General features: G+C 40.0%; 1 protein-coding gene across 2 annotated transcripts in view; it reads left to right on the top strand.

Moving 5' to 3' along the window:
* Positions 1-15,676, top strand: part of SH3RF1 (SH3 domain containing ring finger 1) — a 63,809-nt gene that overhangs the window by 43,629 nt on the left and 4,504 nt on the right. The window contains exons 7-11 of one of the 2 annotated variants that reach the window (XM_073001462.2): positions 2,607-2,761; positions 4,036-4,206; positions 4,372-4,631; positions 5,715-5,830; positions 10,622-10,956. In XM_073001462.2, the coding sequence (XP_072857563.1) occupies positions 2,607-2,761; positions 4,036-4,206; positions 4,372-4,631; positions 5,715-5,830; positions 10,622-10,956 (1,037 nt within the window). Of the gene's footprint in view, positions 1-2,606; positions 2,762-4,035; positions 4,207-4,371; positions 4,632-5,492; positions 5,831-10,621; positions 10,957-15,676 lie in introns of both variants that reach the window. The other variant, XM_020805512.3, reaches the window with a different exon arrangement.

Below are 15,676 nucleotides of genomic sequence, written 5' to 3'. Positions count from 1 at the left end.
TACTTGGAGGAGCCATGATGAGTTGAGCCTCTAGAAATATTTTGTATGCAAAACACTGTGTCATTTTTATAAAGAACTTTTACTCTCCTTTTCTCACCTTTTTTTGCAAAAGAAGGACAGACATCTCCTGTTCTCATTCCCATAACTGCTTTATTTTCTTTACATACACATGTAGCCTTCAAATTGGTAATGCATAGAGAGGGGGAGTGAAAAAGCTGCGGTATGGCTAGCAAAGCACCTAAAATGGCCAGAATGCTAGTGTGGTGGATATGACCATGGCGGACTGACTGAAGGAAACATGGAGACCAGAAGAAACAACATTGCTATTATGTTTTTTGAAAGAATGGAACAGGAAGAATAGCAGTAGAGGCAGGGTGAACAGTGTAGATCTAAGGGAAAATGTCTTGAGGGCGATGGCAGTAAACAAGCTGGTTGGAGGGCCACACAGAGAGAGCTTGGGGATTGCATGTTGCCTGTGGGGTGCAGTTTGGGGACCCCTAGGCTAAAGCAAAGCCTTTGATTGTGTGGATCATGAGAAACTATGGGTTGTTCTGAAAGAAATGGGTGTCACTCAGCACTGATTGTCCTGATGTGTAAACTGTATTGTGGACAAGAAGCTACCATTAGGACAGAGTATGAGTATGAGAGAGTATGTTCCACTGCTTATTTAACTTATATGCAGAATACATCATGTGAAAGGCAGGACTGGATGAATCCCAAGCCGGAATTAAGATTGCTGGAAGAAATATCAGCAGCCTCCGATATACAGATGATACCACTCTGATGGCAGAAAGTAGAAGGAGAAGATATGCAGGCAGTGACATATTTTACTTTCTTGGGCTCCATGATCACTGCAGATGGTGACAGCAGCCACAAAATGAAAAAACGCCTGCTTCTTGGGATGAAAGCAATGAGAAACCTAGGCAGTATCTTAAAAAACAGAGACATCACCTTGCCGACAAAGGTCCACATAGTTAAAGCTGTGGTTTTCTCAGTAGTGATGTATGGAAGTGAAAGCTGGATCATAAAGAAGGCTGACTGCCGAAGAATTGATGCTTTTGAATTGTGGTGCTGGAGGAGACTCTTTAAAGTTCCCTGGACTGCAAAGAGAACAAACCTATCCATTTTGAAGGAAGTCAACCCTGAGTGCTCAATGGAAGGACAGATCCTGAAGTTGAGGCTCCAATACTTTGGCCATCTCACGGAAAGAGAAGACTCCCTGGAAAAGACCCTGATGTTGGGAATGTGTGAAGGCAGGAGGCAAAGGGAATGACAGAGGATGAGATGGTTGGACTGTGTCACTAAAGCTACCAACATGAATTTGACCCAACTCTGGGAGGCAGTGGAAGACAGGAGACCAAAGTCCAATGAAATGCATGCAAGATTTCCTCTTCGCCGAAGATGCAGCCATTGCTGCCCACTCTGCTGAAGACCTCCAACAACTCATGAATTGTTTTAGCAAGGCCTGCCAAGACTTTGGACTAACAATCAGCCTGAAGAAAACACAAGTCATGGGCCAGGGCGTGGACTCACCTCCCTCTATTACCATCTCCACAGAAGAATTGAAGTTGTTCATGAATTTGTGTACCTTGGCTCAGCGATCTCCGACACTCTCTCCCTAGAAGTCGAGCTGGATAAACGCATTGGCAAAGCAGCTGCCATGTTCTCTAGACTCACAAAGAGAGTATGGCTCAATAAGAAGCTGATGGCATACACCAAGATCCAGGTCTATAGAGCCTGTGTCCTGAGCACACTCCTGTACTGCAGTGAGTCCTGGACCCTTTGTGCACAGCAGGAGAGGAAGCTGAACACGATCCATATGCATTGTCTCCGACGGATTTTTGGTATCACCTGGCAGGACAAAGTTCCAAAAAGAGTAGTTTTAGATCGAGCTGGAATTTTTTTAGTATGTATACATTACTGAAACATCAACATCTACATTGGCTTGGGCATGTTGTGAGAATGGCTGATGGTGGGATTCAAAAAGATCTCCTGTATGGAGAATTAGTGCAGGGAAATCACCCCAGAGGGAGGCCACAGCTGTGATACAAGGATATCTGCAAGCGGGATCTGAAGGCCTTGGAAATGGACCTAAACGGATTGGAAACCCTGACATCTGACCGTTCAGCCTGGAGGCAGGCATTGCATCACAGCATCTCCCAATTTGAAGAGACCCTTGTCCAGCAGGCTGAGGCAAAGAGCCAGTGTCGAAAGCAGCAACATTGGGGAGGTAGACGGGGTACAGATTGTATTTGTCTTCAATGTGGAAGAGATAGTCACTTTTGAATTGGCCTTCTCAGCCACACTAGATGCTGTTCCATGTCCTCCATACAGAGCACGATACCATAGTCTCTCGAGACTGAAGGATGCCTAATCTATCTAATCTATTTTTATTTGCCAATTAAAAAATTGGCTTTTGGAAACAAAAATACAAATGACTGATCAGGATGCAGCAGTAAAACAGGATCCGGCAATAAAACAATGTTGCCTTCTCTTAACACAATACAATTGGACAGTCTTGGAGTGTGCATGGCTTTTTATATGTCTGTTTATGAAAACAGCTTGATACCATTGCCATCTCTCATATTATGTTATTTTATTTTTAGAATATGAATCCCCCTCTCCTACCACCACCACCTCTCGTGTCTTCTACAATGATTGCCACAACATCTACAGGACTCTCTTCTGGAGTGGCTCAAAAATCTATGTCAGGATCAACTGAGCAAGTGGCACATTTGCGACCACAAGCAAGACCAAGTGTGTAAGTGAAATAGAAGTGCTGATGGTGAACTAGAGATGAATTGGAAACCCAGAGGGAGCAAAAGAAGAGTTGAAGCATTTCTGGAATAAACTGTGAAGTGTGTATTTGGCACCTGCCTTGAGAAATATCTGCTGCATATAAAAAAAGCAAGAGAAACAGAATAAGATTTGATGCATTTCCTCTCTTAACAGTTTGACAGTATTTACAATGTTAATATATAATATGCTAATGGAGTCTGGTTTTCATGCACATGTGGGAAACAAATCACAACAGTAAACCTATTTTCTCATCTTTCAAGCATTAGGCAAGACTGACAAAGTGCTAAGCTTTGAATTACTATTACTATTGAAACAGCAAGCTAGAAGTTGATATTTGGCCCATTATGCAGGATTTTACCCACCCTACATTTTAGCTTATCAAGACAGTCAAGATTTATTGATTCCCTTTAGGAAATAAGTAGCAATTAGAGAAGGCAAATGAAATCAGAAAAGTATACCCCAGCCATTGGAGTGAAAATCTTCATTAATTGTCATGAATTGTTGGACATTTTATCGGTGGGAGCTTGTGGAAGAAGTTTACTAGCAGGAGATGATAGATTTTAGACAGAATCCCATAGATGTCCTCCTGCACCATTTCTGTGACTGAAGTATTGTAACTACACGAAGAGCTGTTTCGCCACAATGAATGCTACTTCCAACGTATTATTTTCAAAAAGCATCCACTGTGCAAGTTGTACCTATATTTGCAATTCTTGAGACAGTGTCTAAAATCCTATTACACATCTTTGAGCTCCACAATAAGGATGACATCATCAGCTATGGCCATTCTGTTTGCATTTCAGAGGGATAAAAAGTTTCCCAGAGTGCCCCCACCCCCAGTTTTGAGATCCCTAGCAATCTTTTCATTCTAGAGCAGTCTTCAGGAACTGTGGAGTGGAAGGGAGATTTAAAGCCAAAAAATGTCTGCCACTTTTCCCAGCAGTGGCATTAGAATCATGCAGTTTTTCAGCTTTTAATTATCCCCTTCCTGTTCCACAGCTTCTGAACGATGCCCCAGGATGAAGTAGATCCCTAGGGATATGTAGCATCTGGAGCTCTAGTAAATTTTTGATTGCCCCAAAACAGCTGTGGCTAATGATGTCATCCTCCTGGCACTATGCAGCACAATTCTGCAAACAAAATTTAAGCCACTGTATATGTAGAAAGCAGTTAAAGAGAGGTTTCTTTCCATCCTATTATTTAGTCTATATTTTTGAGAATAAATTTCTTTTCCAGGTATATTGCAATTTATCCATATACCCCTAGAAAAGAAGATGAACTGGAACTGAGAAAAGGCGAGATGTTCTTGGTGTTTGAACGTTGTCAGGATGGTTGGTTCAAAGGAACTTCCATGCATACAAGTAAAATTGGTGTATTTCCTGGCAATTATGTGGCACCAGTTACAAGGTATGTTTTTCATTTAAAGTACAGTATCCTTTTTTATAAAGATGAGAGAAGCATCCGTTTGAATGTCTTGTTTTTCTGTAGGGTTATAGCAGTTTTTTGGGGAGAGAGAAGACTTTGATTGGTTTAATAAGATGTGCATTAACAACTTCATATTGCTTTCAACAGGGCAGTGACAAGTGCCTCCCAAGCAAAGGCCCCTGTATCTACTGCTGGCCAGTCAGGGCGGGTGGTGACTGTGGTTAATGCTTCAACTACTGGAGGAACTTTGCAGAAACTGCAGGGAAACGGTGTGACAGTGAACGCTAGTGCAGTACCTACAGCTGTGGTTTCTGCAGCACACATACAAACAAGTCCACAGACCAAGGTTCTTATGCACATGACTGGGCAAATGACAGTCAACCAGGCTCGCAATGCAGTTAGAACAGGTAAAACATTGCTTTATGCCTCAGCTAGTTTTTGGTACAATCATGATTAGAATCTCTTGAAAACTCTTATAGTCACATCTAAGGGGGGATTCCAAGCATAGAAAGAGAATCAGTGGGTTCTCATTTGTAGGCTGAAATCCTGTTACTTAGAATAGTAAGTTGTACTAGAGTAGCTCACTGAATCAGTGGAGATTTGATGAGTCACCTCTTCCATAAATTCCATTAATTCAAGGGGGGGCTACTCTAGTTGTTAACTTTCTTTAGCATAATAAGTTACTACTGGAGGAGACCCATTTGAATCAGTGGAACTTATAGAGGAGTTGACACACCAAATCCACACTGATTTAATTGGCCTTTTCTAGTGTGACTTACTACATTAAGCAACAGAATATCAGCCGTAATATAGTATAGATAGATTAGAGGGACCAGGGTTCATTATATAATTTTGGCTTGGTCATACATATTCCATTGCAAATTGCTTTTATTAAATCTTTTTCAACAATATTACCATAATGCAGAGTAGACCTTTGGTTTAGATGAGCAGGATAAGAATCTAATAAATAAATATAAAGAAACAAAACAAAAACGTAGAATAATTCATTGAAATATTCAAGGAATTGGTAGTGAAGTTAATGTTTAATTAGCTACTTAATTAGCTAAATATAGCAAGGATAATATAGACTACTTCTATAGACACTGTATGTAATTTTGGAGGAAGACTGAGATACAGCTGCAATAATTAATATGACCAGTATAAACTTAAAGGAATTCTGCATGTTTTCTGGAATGCGAGTGCTCTGACAGTTTGATGATTTGTAGTTTTTTCTCAGTCTTGAAATATATTTCCTTTTCTCACTGCAGTTACAGGACACAACCAAGAAAGACCTACAGCCACCGTGACACCAATTCAGGCTCAAAGTTCAGCATGTCTTATTCCTGCTGCTGTAATTATCCCACACCATTCTGTTGCCTCCCAACAGCTCCAGCCTCAGCTTTCAAATGCTGCTGCTTATATTACAGCTGTGAATATCAATCGAACAAATGTCCCATCGTTAAACTCTCCTGGCAATTCTGCTTCTTTAGATGGAGATATAAATGGGAGAATTGTGACTGTTCACACTGGAGCTCCAGCTTCACCGGAGAATACCATAGTGACTGGAGGGATTGCTACACTCAATAAACCTGACAGAGACAGCAAGGTGCACATGAAATTTGGTTTCTCTTCACAATCTCTATGCAGTCCTATTTGTGGTTTTTCACCTAATAATATGTAAACAATTCCAGGTACTCTATTAATAGTAACAGTAGGTACTTTTAACCTGCTTTTGATTAAATGTAAGTCCAAAGACTGCCATTTAGTTATTTTCTTAGCACATGTTTATTGTTATCAGGAAATAGCAATTTTACTTTTAAAATGAATAATAAATTCTTACATTGATAATGACCTGATTTCTTTACCACTTGTGTAACACAGTACTATTGCTTTTTTGATCCACTACAAACGTTTCTTGTATCCTTACATGGAATGATTGTTGTTGTTTAGTCGTTGAGTCGTATCCAACTCTTCATGGCCCCATGGACCAGAGCACGCCAGGCTCTCCTGTCTTCCACTGCCTCCTGGAGTTTGTTCAAATTTATGTTGGTAGCTTCGATGACACTGTCCAGCCATCTCGTCCTCTGTCGTCCCCGTCTCCTCTTGCGTTTCCACTTTCCCAACATCAGGGTCTTTTCCATGGAATCTTCTCTTTTCATGAGGTGGCCAAAGTATTGGAGCCTCAGCTTCAGAATATGTCCTTCCAGTGAGCACTCAGGGTTGATTTCCTTCGAAATGGATATGTTTGTTCTCTTTGCAGTCCAGGGAACTCTCAAGAGTTTCCTCCAGCACCACAGTTCAAAAGCATCAATTCTTTGGTGGTCAGCCTTCATTATGGTCCAGCTCTCACTTCCATACATTGCTACTGGAAAAACCATAGCTTTGACTATGTGGACCGTTGTCGGCAAGGTGATGTCTCTGGTTTTTAATATGTTGTCTAGGTTTGTCACTGCTTTCCTCCCAAGAAGCAGGTATCTTTTGATTTCGTGGCTGCTGTCACCATCTGCAGTGATCATGGAGCACAAGAAAGTAAAATATGTCACTGCCTCCATATCTTCCCCTTCTATTTCCCAGGAGGTGACGGGACCAGTGGCCATGATCTGAGTTTTTTGGATGTTGAGTTTCAGACCATTTTTTGCGCTCTCCTCTTTCACCCTTATTTAGAGGTTCTTTAATTCCACTTCACTTTCTGCCATCAGAGTGGTATCATCTGTATATCGGAGGCTGTTGATATTTCTTTTGGCAATCTTAATTCTGGCTTGGGATTCATCCAGTCCTGCCTTTCACATGATATAAGCAGGGACACAATATACAGCCGCCTTGTACTCCTTTCCCAATTTTGAACCAATAAGTTGTTCCATATCCAGTTCTGTTGCTTACTGTCCCAAATATAGATTTCTCAGGAGATAGATAAGTTAGACAGGCACTCCCATTTCTTTAAGATTTTGCCATAGTTTGTTGTGCTCCACACAGTCAAAGGCTTTTGCGTAGTCAATGAAGCAGAAGTAGATGTTTTTCTGGAACTCTCTGGCTTTCTCCATAATCCAGTGCATGTTAGCAATTTAGTCTCTAGTTCCTCTGCCCCTTCAAAATCCAGGTCATACTTCTGGGAGTTCTCGGTCCACATACTGCTGAAGCATACCTTGTAGGATTTTGAGCATAGCCTTGCTAGCATGTGAAATAAGTACAGTTTTATGGTAGTCGGGGCATTCTTTGGTACTGCCCTTCTTTGGGATTGGGATGTAGACTGATCTTTTCCAATCCTGCTGAGTTTTCCAAACTCGCTGGCATATTGAGTGTAGCACCTTAACAGCGTCATCTTTCAAGATTTTAAATAGTTCAACTGGAATGCCATCACCGTAACTGGCCTTATTGTTAGCAAGCTTTCTAAGGCTCACTTGACTTCACTCTCCAGGATATCTGGTTCAAGGTCAGCAACCGCACTATCTAGGTTGTCTGGGACATCCATATCTTTCTGGTATAATTCCTCTGTGTATTCTTGCCCCCTCTTCTTGATGTCTTCTGCTTCTGTAAGGTCCCTACAATTTTTGTCCTTTATCATGTCCATCTTTACACAAAAGGTTCATTTAATATCTCCATTTTTTTGAACAGATCTCTGGTTTTTCCCTTTCTATTATTTTCCTCTATTTCGTTGCAGTGTTGGTTGCCCTCTTGCCTCTCCTTGCTATTCTTTGGAAGTCTGCATTCAGTTTTCTGTAACTTTCCCTATCTCCCTTGCATTTTGTTTCCCTTCTCTTCTCTGCTATTTATAAGGACTTGTTGGACAGCCACTTTGCTTTCTTGCATTTCCTTTTCTTTGGGGTGGTTTTTGTTGCAGCCTCCTGTACAGTGTTACGAGCCTCCACTGATATTTCTCCAGGCACTCTGTCCACCAAATCTAGTTCCTTAAATCTGTTCTTCACTTCCATCCACTGTGTATTCATAAGGGATTTGGTTTAGATTATACCTGACTAGCCCAGTGGTTTTTCCTACTTTCTTCAATTTAATCTTGGGTTTTGCTATAAGAAGCTGATGATCAGAACCACAATCAGCTCCAGGTCTTGCTCTTGCTGACTATATAAAGCTTCTCCATCTTTGACTGCAGAGAATATAATCAATCTGATTTTGGTATTGCCCATCTGGTGATGTCCATGTGTAGAGTCGCCTCTTGTGTTTTTGGAAAAAGAGTGTGATGACCAGCTTGTTCTCTTGACAAAACACAATTAGCCTTTGCATTGCTTCCTTTTGTTGTTGTTCCTTTTATCTCTTGACTCCCTACTTTAGCATTTCAGTCCCCTATAATGACAAGAACATCTTTCTTTGGTGTCAGTTCTAGAAGGTCTTTTAAGTCTTCATAGAATTGATCAATTTCAGCTTCTTCAGCATCGGTGGTTGGTGCATAAACTTGGATTACTGTGATGTTGAAAGGTCTGCCTTGAATTCTGTCATTTTTGAGATTGTATCCCGGTACAGCATCGGACTTTCCTTTCACTTCCAGGTGCATCTGCAGCTGAGTGTTCTTTCGGCTTTGGCCCAACCACTTCATTAGCTCAGGAGCTACTTATACTTGTCCTCCGCTCTTCCTCAGTAGCATGTTGGGTGCCTTCTGACCTGGGGGGCTCATCTTCCAGCATCATATCTTTTAGCCTTTTGTTTCTGTCCATGGTGTTTTCTTGGCAAAGATACTGGAGTGGCTCGCCAGTTCCTGCTCCAGGTGGATCCCGTTTAGTCAGAACTCTCCCCTGTCACCTGTTTGTCTTGGGTGTCCCTGCATAGCATAGCCCATAGCTTCTCTGAATTACTCAAGCCTCTTTGCCACGACAAGGCAGCAATCCATGAAGGATTGTGATGGGATGGTTAGTAGTCTGGAATAGGATGCATTACATTTATTTATTTGCTTGATTTAATCCACCCCAATTTTGATCTATTAATAACAGTAAAAGTAGTCATAACAATAAAATAGCCATGCATTGCCAACCAAGAAAACAGAAGAGGTTAATACTGTACACAGAATGTTACAGGTGACTAAACCCCTACCTAATGGTTGTTGTGGGTTTTTCGGGCTTCTTGGCCGTGTTCTGAAAGTGGTTCTTCCTAATGTTTCGCCAGTCTCTGGCCGGCATCTTCAGAGGACAGCAAACTGTGCTCTCAGTTTGCTGTCCTCTGAAGATGCCGGCCACAGAGACTGGCGAAACGTTAGGAAGAACCACTTTCAGAACACAGCCAAGAAGCCCGAAAAACCCACAACAACCATTAGATCCCGGCCGTGAAAGCCTTCGCGAATACAAACCCCTACCTAGTTCTGCTCTTGCTGATTTTCTGATTACTCAGGTCTGGCGCACCTGGAATGAAAGTTTATTCTATGGGGATGTGGCCACCATCAAGAATACCTGATTTCTCATTGACAGCCTTCTCATTTCCCTTGATGTGGCTGCCCTCATTAGCAGGGCCTAGAAACAAGTGAACTGGCTAGTTGTTTTTTTAGAAGAGACGTTCCAACCAGTATTCAGGTCCCAAACCATTCAGTGTCGTGTCAGTCAAAACCAACAAGTTGATTTGGGTACAGAAACAAATTACATTATTTGATCAGTTCATATACAAAGGAAACAAAAATCTTTTCAACATTTCTTCCTTTTTTTCTTGGATTTTCTTGGATTAACATCCCAAGTATACTTGCTAAAGCATTCATTGCTAGATGCTTCCAGAATTGTTATGGTTTCCGACCATTGATCAGAATGTTTGTTTGTGTTGGAAAGTACACAATCAAACTCTGGGTCACTTTCAGAATAAGAAAAATAAAAGAGAATAGAAGAGAAAACCTGGGAAGACAAGGATTTTGAGCAAGGTGATTTCTGCTGTTGTACCTGCAGAATCCCACTGTGTCCTTTGGTGACCCTGCCTCATCCTTTTCTACTTCCACCTTTTAAGTTGAACAGTTTTTGATTGGTCTTCAGGCTGCTGCCGCCTGGTTTTTGGATCTGTCAAGATCGCTTCCTGGTTTTACTTTTAATTGATACCATAGAGTTAAAGATATATTTATTTATATAATATTGTACTTCTAAGTCTAGATATCAACCAATATTTATCAACAATATGTTGATAAATAAATAAATTCCTAGGGTTTTGTTAGTAGGGTTGCAACACTGCTGTACGTAGACTTGCAAACATTTAAGTAATGTATACACTAAAAAAATTATGAATTTTAAAGCATATAATAAACACAAGAGTTCTGGATGGATATACTACTAATTTATCTTGCAAGGCAGAAGTATCTTCATACCCATATTTATTGAATCTGCAGAGATTATCAAAGCTCTGCATGTTTTAAATAGATTAAACAATTTTTGTTGTCTAGCAAATATTTTTGCCTTAAAACAATCCTAATATTTATTTCCAGAGGGAAAAAAAGGGTTTGCTGAAGTTACTTTCAGGGGCATCTACCAAACGCAAACCTCGAACATCACCACCATCATCCCCAACTCTGGAAGTTGAGCAGACAGCTGCAGAACTGGCCCTACAAGGTGCTGTAGGGCCAGAGGTTCCATCAACTTCCAGTCATGGAAGAGCTGAGTCCTGCTCCATGGACAGTGAAACGCTGTTACCACTACAGGAGAATACTCACCGCAAAGCAAGCTCTTTGGATTCCAGCATTCCTATAGCCCCCCCTCCACGGCAGCCCTGCTCTTCATTGACCCCAATCGTAAATGAATCTAGGCCTGTAGTCTGTGAACGGTAAGCCATTTCCCTGTACTGTACCTAAAAATGAAGTATTCATTTTGTATATCATCTAGAAATTAAAAATTATGAAAGTCAATTTTTCATATTTTTCAGATGCCAAATTTGATGTTGTATAGGGAGTTACATTTCAAAATTGTATCTTTTAACAGTTTGACTGTGGTGACATTCCCAAAGCAATTATCAATGGATAATATCCAGTATGGGTTTTCCATTTTGTGATACTTGCCGTGGTAGATTACTATGCACTAATATATGATGCAGAATAGGCAATGCAGAAAGTAGAGACAAACAATAATCCTAGATAGTGGGCCACTATTAGAAATCATGTATTTTATTTCATGCAGTCAAAAAAACTTTTTACATTGTCCTTAAGTATTTCTAGGAGAAACAGCTTTCCAATAATGATATATCAGAACTGGTATATAAAAACTTGACATACAGACATTCAAAATATTTATAACTTTTAAATGAGTGTATATGATTTTAATAGAAGTGGCCGTAAGAATGAAAAAAATTATTATCCACTAAACATTTTTGATAATTGAAAAGAGGCCAGGCAGACATATGAGCTCTCCGGCTTGTTTCCGTTTCCTCACAAAGTAGCATTTTCCTCTGATGACAATTCTGGCATGCCATAGCTTCTCAGTTGGCAAGAATTGGATTTTCTTCTGCTTAGAGAATGTTTCTTGTATACATATCTAATGCAAGCTGTTCTGTACTTGAATGGCACATAAAACCTGGTAATATTCATCTTCCTATGATGCGTTAGTACTTGAAAAACATTGCTATAAAATATTCAGTAGGAATACAGTTTGACATAATGGACTGAATCCAGATACAGTGGTGCCTCGCTTAACGGGCGCTCCATTTAGCGACAAAACTGCATAGCGATTAAGTTTTTGCGATCAGGATCTGTCCTTCCAGTGAACACCCAAAGTTGATTTCCTTCTAAATGGGTACGTTTGTTCTCTTTGCAGTCCAGGGGACTCTCAAGAGTCTCCTCCAACACCACAATTCAAAAGCATCAATTCTTCGGTGTTCACCCTTCTTTATGGTCCAGCTCTCACTTCCATACATCGCTGCTGGAAAAACCATAGCTTTGACTATGCGGACCTTTGTTGGCAAGGTGATGTCCCTGCTTTTTAAGATGCTGTCTAGGTTTGTCATCGCTTTCCTCCCAAGAAGCAGGCGTCTTTTGATTTTGTGGCTGCTGTCACCATCTGCAGTGATCATGGAGCCCAAGAAAGTAAAATCTGTCACTGCCTCCGTATCTTCCCCTTCTATTTCCCAGGAGGGGACGGGACCAGTGGCCATGATCTTAGTTTTTGTTTGTTTGTTTATTTTTATGTTGAGCTTCAAACCAATTTTTGCACTCTTCTCTTTCACCCTCATTAAGAGGCTTTTTAATTCCTCCTCACTTTCTGCCATCAGAGTGGTATCATCTGTATATCGGAGGTTGTTGATATTTCTTTTGGCAATCTTAATTCTGGCTTGGGATTCATCCAGTCCTGCCTTTCACATGATGTATTCTGCATATAAATTAAACCACTTCATTAGCTCTGGAGCTACTTGTCCTCCATTCTTCCTCAGTACTATGTTGGACGCCTTCTGACCTGAGGGGCTCATCTTCCAGTGTCTCCAGTATATTGACAAGTATACTGGAGTGCTTGCCAATTCCTGTTCCAAATGGATCGCGTTTAGTCAGAACTCTCCACTATGACCTGTCCATCTTGGGTGTCCTTGCATAGCATAGCCCATAGCTTCTCTGAATTACTCAAGCCCCTTTGCCATGACAAGGCAGCAATCTGTCAAGGGTAAAGAGCTGAGTTACACCAGTGCAAAATGCTCTCAGCTCAAAATCACAGCCACTATACTGACATAACAATTAGGGTCAGAATAGTCCAATATTTCCAACATATCAAGGCTGTAAGGAGGGATGGATTCAGAACATCCTCAACTGACTTAATGTCAATACAGCCAATCCTCATACATCTTGGCTAGGAATGGTTGTGCCCGAAATCTGGAGACAGCCTGGTCATCATACAAAGTCCCTTCTCTTCTTATTCAGGGTTTCAAAGAAATAGGTGAAGACAGTGAGAATATAATGAAGGTTTACATACAAAGCTAGGGTACCATCAGCAGTCATCAAGGGAAACACTTTACTACCCCATCAATTTCAAGAGCAGCAACATCTGGACAGAAGCATGGTGAGACAGCATGTTAACAGTATTAAGTGGTTTGTTGGATAGACACTTCCCTATAGTTAGAAAAATGATTTGAGTGAAGGAAGTGGTTTCTTGTACCTTCTTTGGCATTCCATATGCTGGTTTAAAAATATGCTGGTACTGTATTGTGTTTGTGTGAGAGAGGGAGGGAGAGAGAACAAATCTTTCTCAAAAGTTATTGTGAGAATTAGAATTTCATTATTGAGAGGAGTGTTTACGGTGCAGAAAGACTGTAATATAGCTGTCACTATATATTGTCATAACTGCTCCCTCCTCACATTCTTCTTCCTTCTTTTTGAATTTAGATGTGTAAATTTTCAGATAATCACAAAGCTTTATCTTTCATGGGAAGAATACAGCTGGGGGGCAGACATAAAGGCATACTTAAGTTAGAAGCAGATGTGCCATCTACATAGAGAATGAGAGCTATCACCTTTGTCCCTCCCTCACCCTTTCTTGGTGATGTAGCAAGGTGAACAGGGTCAAAGGGTGTGTGTAAAGAAGATAAGATTTCAAGTATATAACATGAAAAAACTACAGTGGGGTCCCGACTTACGAACGGCTCGACATACGAACGTTTCAAATTACGAACCGCTCTCATAGGAATATATGGACTCGACTTACGAACTTAGATTCGAGTTACGAACTCTTTTTTTACCTTTTTTTAAAGCTAAGTCATCTTAGGTTAAAAGGAAAAAAGAAAAAATATCTCCCTCTAGTGGCAGAAGGCGGAATAGCAGCTTCCCATTAGTTTCTATGGACGAAAAGAGCAGATACGGATTAAATGGTTTTCAATGCATTCCTATGGGAAATGCAGATTCGACTTAAGAACTTTTCGACCTGAGAAATGCCTTCCAATACGGATTAAGTTCGTAAGTCGAGACCCCACTGTACCTGAAAACTCATGACAAAAGATTTTTAGTATGTAAGTTACCAAATATTTCTCTTTTGGGGGGCAGGGGGGAGTTAAACCAGATCCAGCATCAGAAATAATTAATTGAAATTAATTGAAAGTTGCCTATTTCCCCACCCCACCTTTCATTCTCCAAAGCTCCCTAGTGCTCCCTTTTGCCCATGGAAAGCCTTTGGGAGCCTTGAAATGGCACAAGAGGCAAGCCTTTAATAGTAAAAAAATTGCCCGCAAATAACTGCCACCAGAATTGGGGCTACAGTCCTAAAATCACTTACTGAAGAGCAAGGATCATTAAACTTAGTGGACCTATCTACAGTGTAATCCTGTGCAATCTTACTTAAAAGTAGATTGCAGTGTATTCAATGGACATGCATATGATTTCAGCCTTAGAAGCAGAGAAAACTGCTTTATATCAAGCTTTACTGCCTATATGGCACTCTAGCTGGCAGTACCTATCCATGATTACAAGGATTAACACTAACTAGTTCCTGATCCATTTAACTGTAGATCTTCTGCATGCAAAGAATGCCTTTTGTCCCACCTTACGCTCCAGTATGTATTTCTGAATAATTATCCACAGGTGCACTATAATTTTTTTCACAATTCTTTTTTGTGTATTCATTGGTTCATATAACACCTCACTTATTAATATATAATTTTATTTATGTATAATATGTTGTAGTATTATGGTGATGTTAGATTTCACACCTAATAGAAAAATTTTTTTGCTGTGGAAGCCAAATTTTGTTTACAAAATTTGTATTAGAGCTAATAAATCCAGAGAGGTGAAAATAGGATTAGCTGTTTCTACATTCAGGAGAAATCCATTGTTGATGTAATATATGTATATATAAAATGCTTCTCACAACTTTTATATACAATAGACATACTCTGCTTATCAACTTAACATATATATATTTCATCTTCAAAAAAAAAAACCACCCAAAAAAGCACCTATAGTGGCACCCACAATTATATTTCAAAGAAACAAGACAAATATTTATGAGAAAATAGATTTAAGATAGAAATGGTAGAAAAGTTACAATCTGCTATACCTTTTCAAGTTATTATTAGGTAGTATTTGGTATGCTTTTGATGCCCTGACTGAGATTTAACCTAAGTAAAATTGCAATATAATTATTTCACTGAATATGAAACTGAAAGCATATATTTAAATCTTAATGTTGCCATTTGTAGTTTTCTGTAGCTCTCCGTTTTCTGTCCTGTTCTCTATGAACAAATTTGCCAAACTGTTCAAACAATACAAAAGCCTGTGAAATGTATTTATTATAAAGTGAAAGCAGGATAAGTATCTATCATAACCTGCATTTTCCCCCACAATTAGCTGCCTGAAGAACTATTTCTCCTAGCCTTACATACTTTTTGACTTTCATTGGTACTTATTGATGCAAATGTGCATAGTCTAGTTGTTTTTAAATTTAGGGACACATTTTCTGTAAAATGGTAGTGTGTTTGAATTGGAGATCTTCAAGCCATTTGTTCATATTTAATTATATATGTTTTCATGTGTCTTATCTGCCACAAGCACTTGTCTATCATAAGCCTGTGCACTCAC

The sequence above is a fragment of the Pogona vitticeps genome, chromosome 5, assembly GCF_051106095.1.
Source record: "Pogona vitticeps strain Pit_001003342236 chromosome 5, PviZW2.1, whole genome shotgun sequence".
In the NCBI taxonomy this organism is placed as follows: Eukaryota; Metazoa; Chordata; class Lepidosauria; order Squamata; family Agamidae; genus Pogona; species Pogona vitticeps.
Note: the sequence above shows the minus strand (reverse complement) of the source record. Positions and strands in the feature narration are given on the sequence as shown.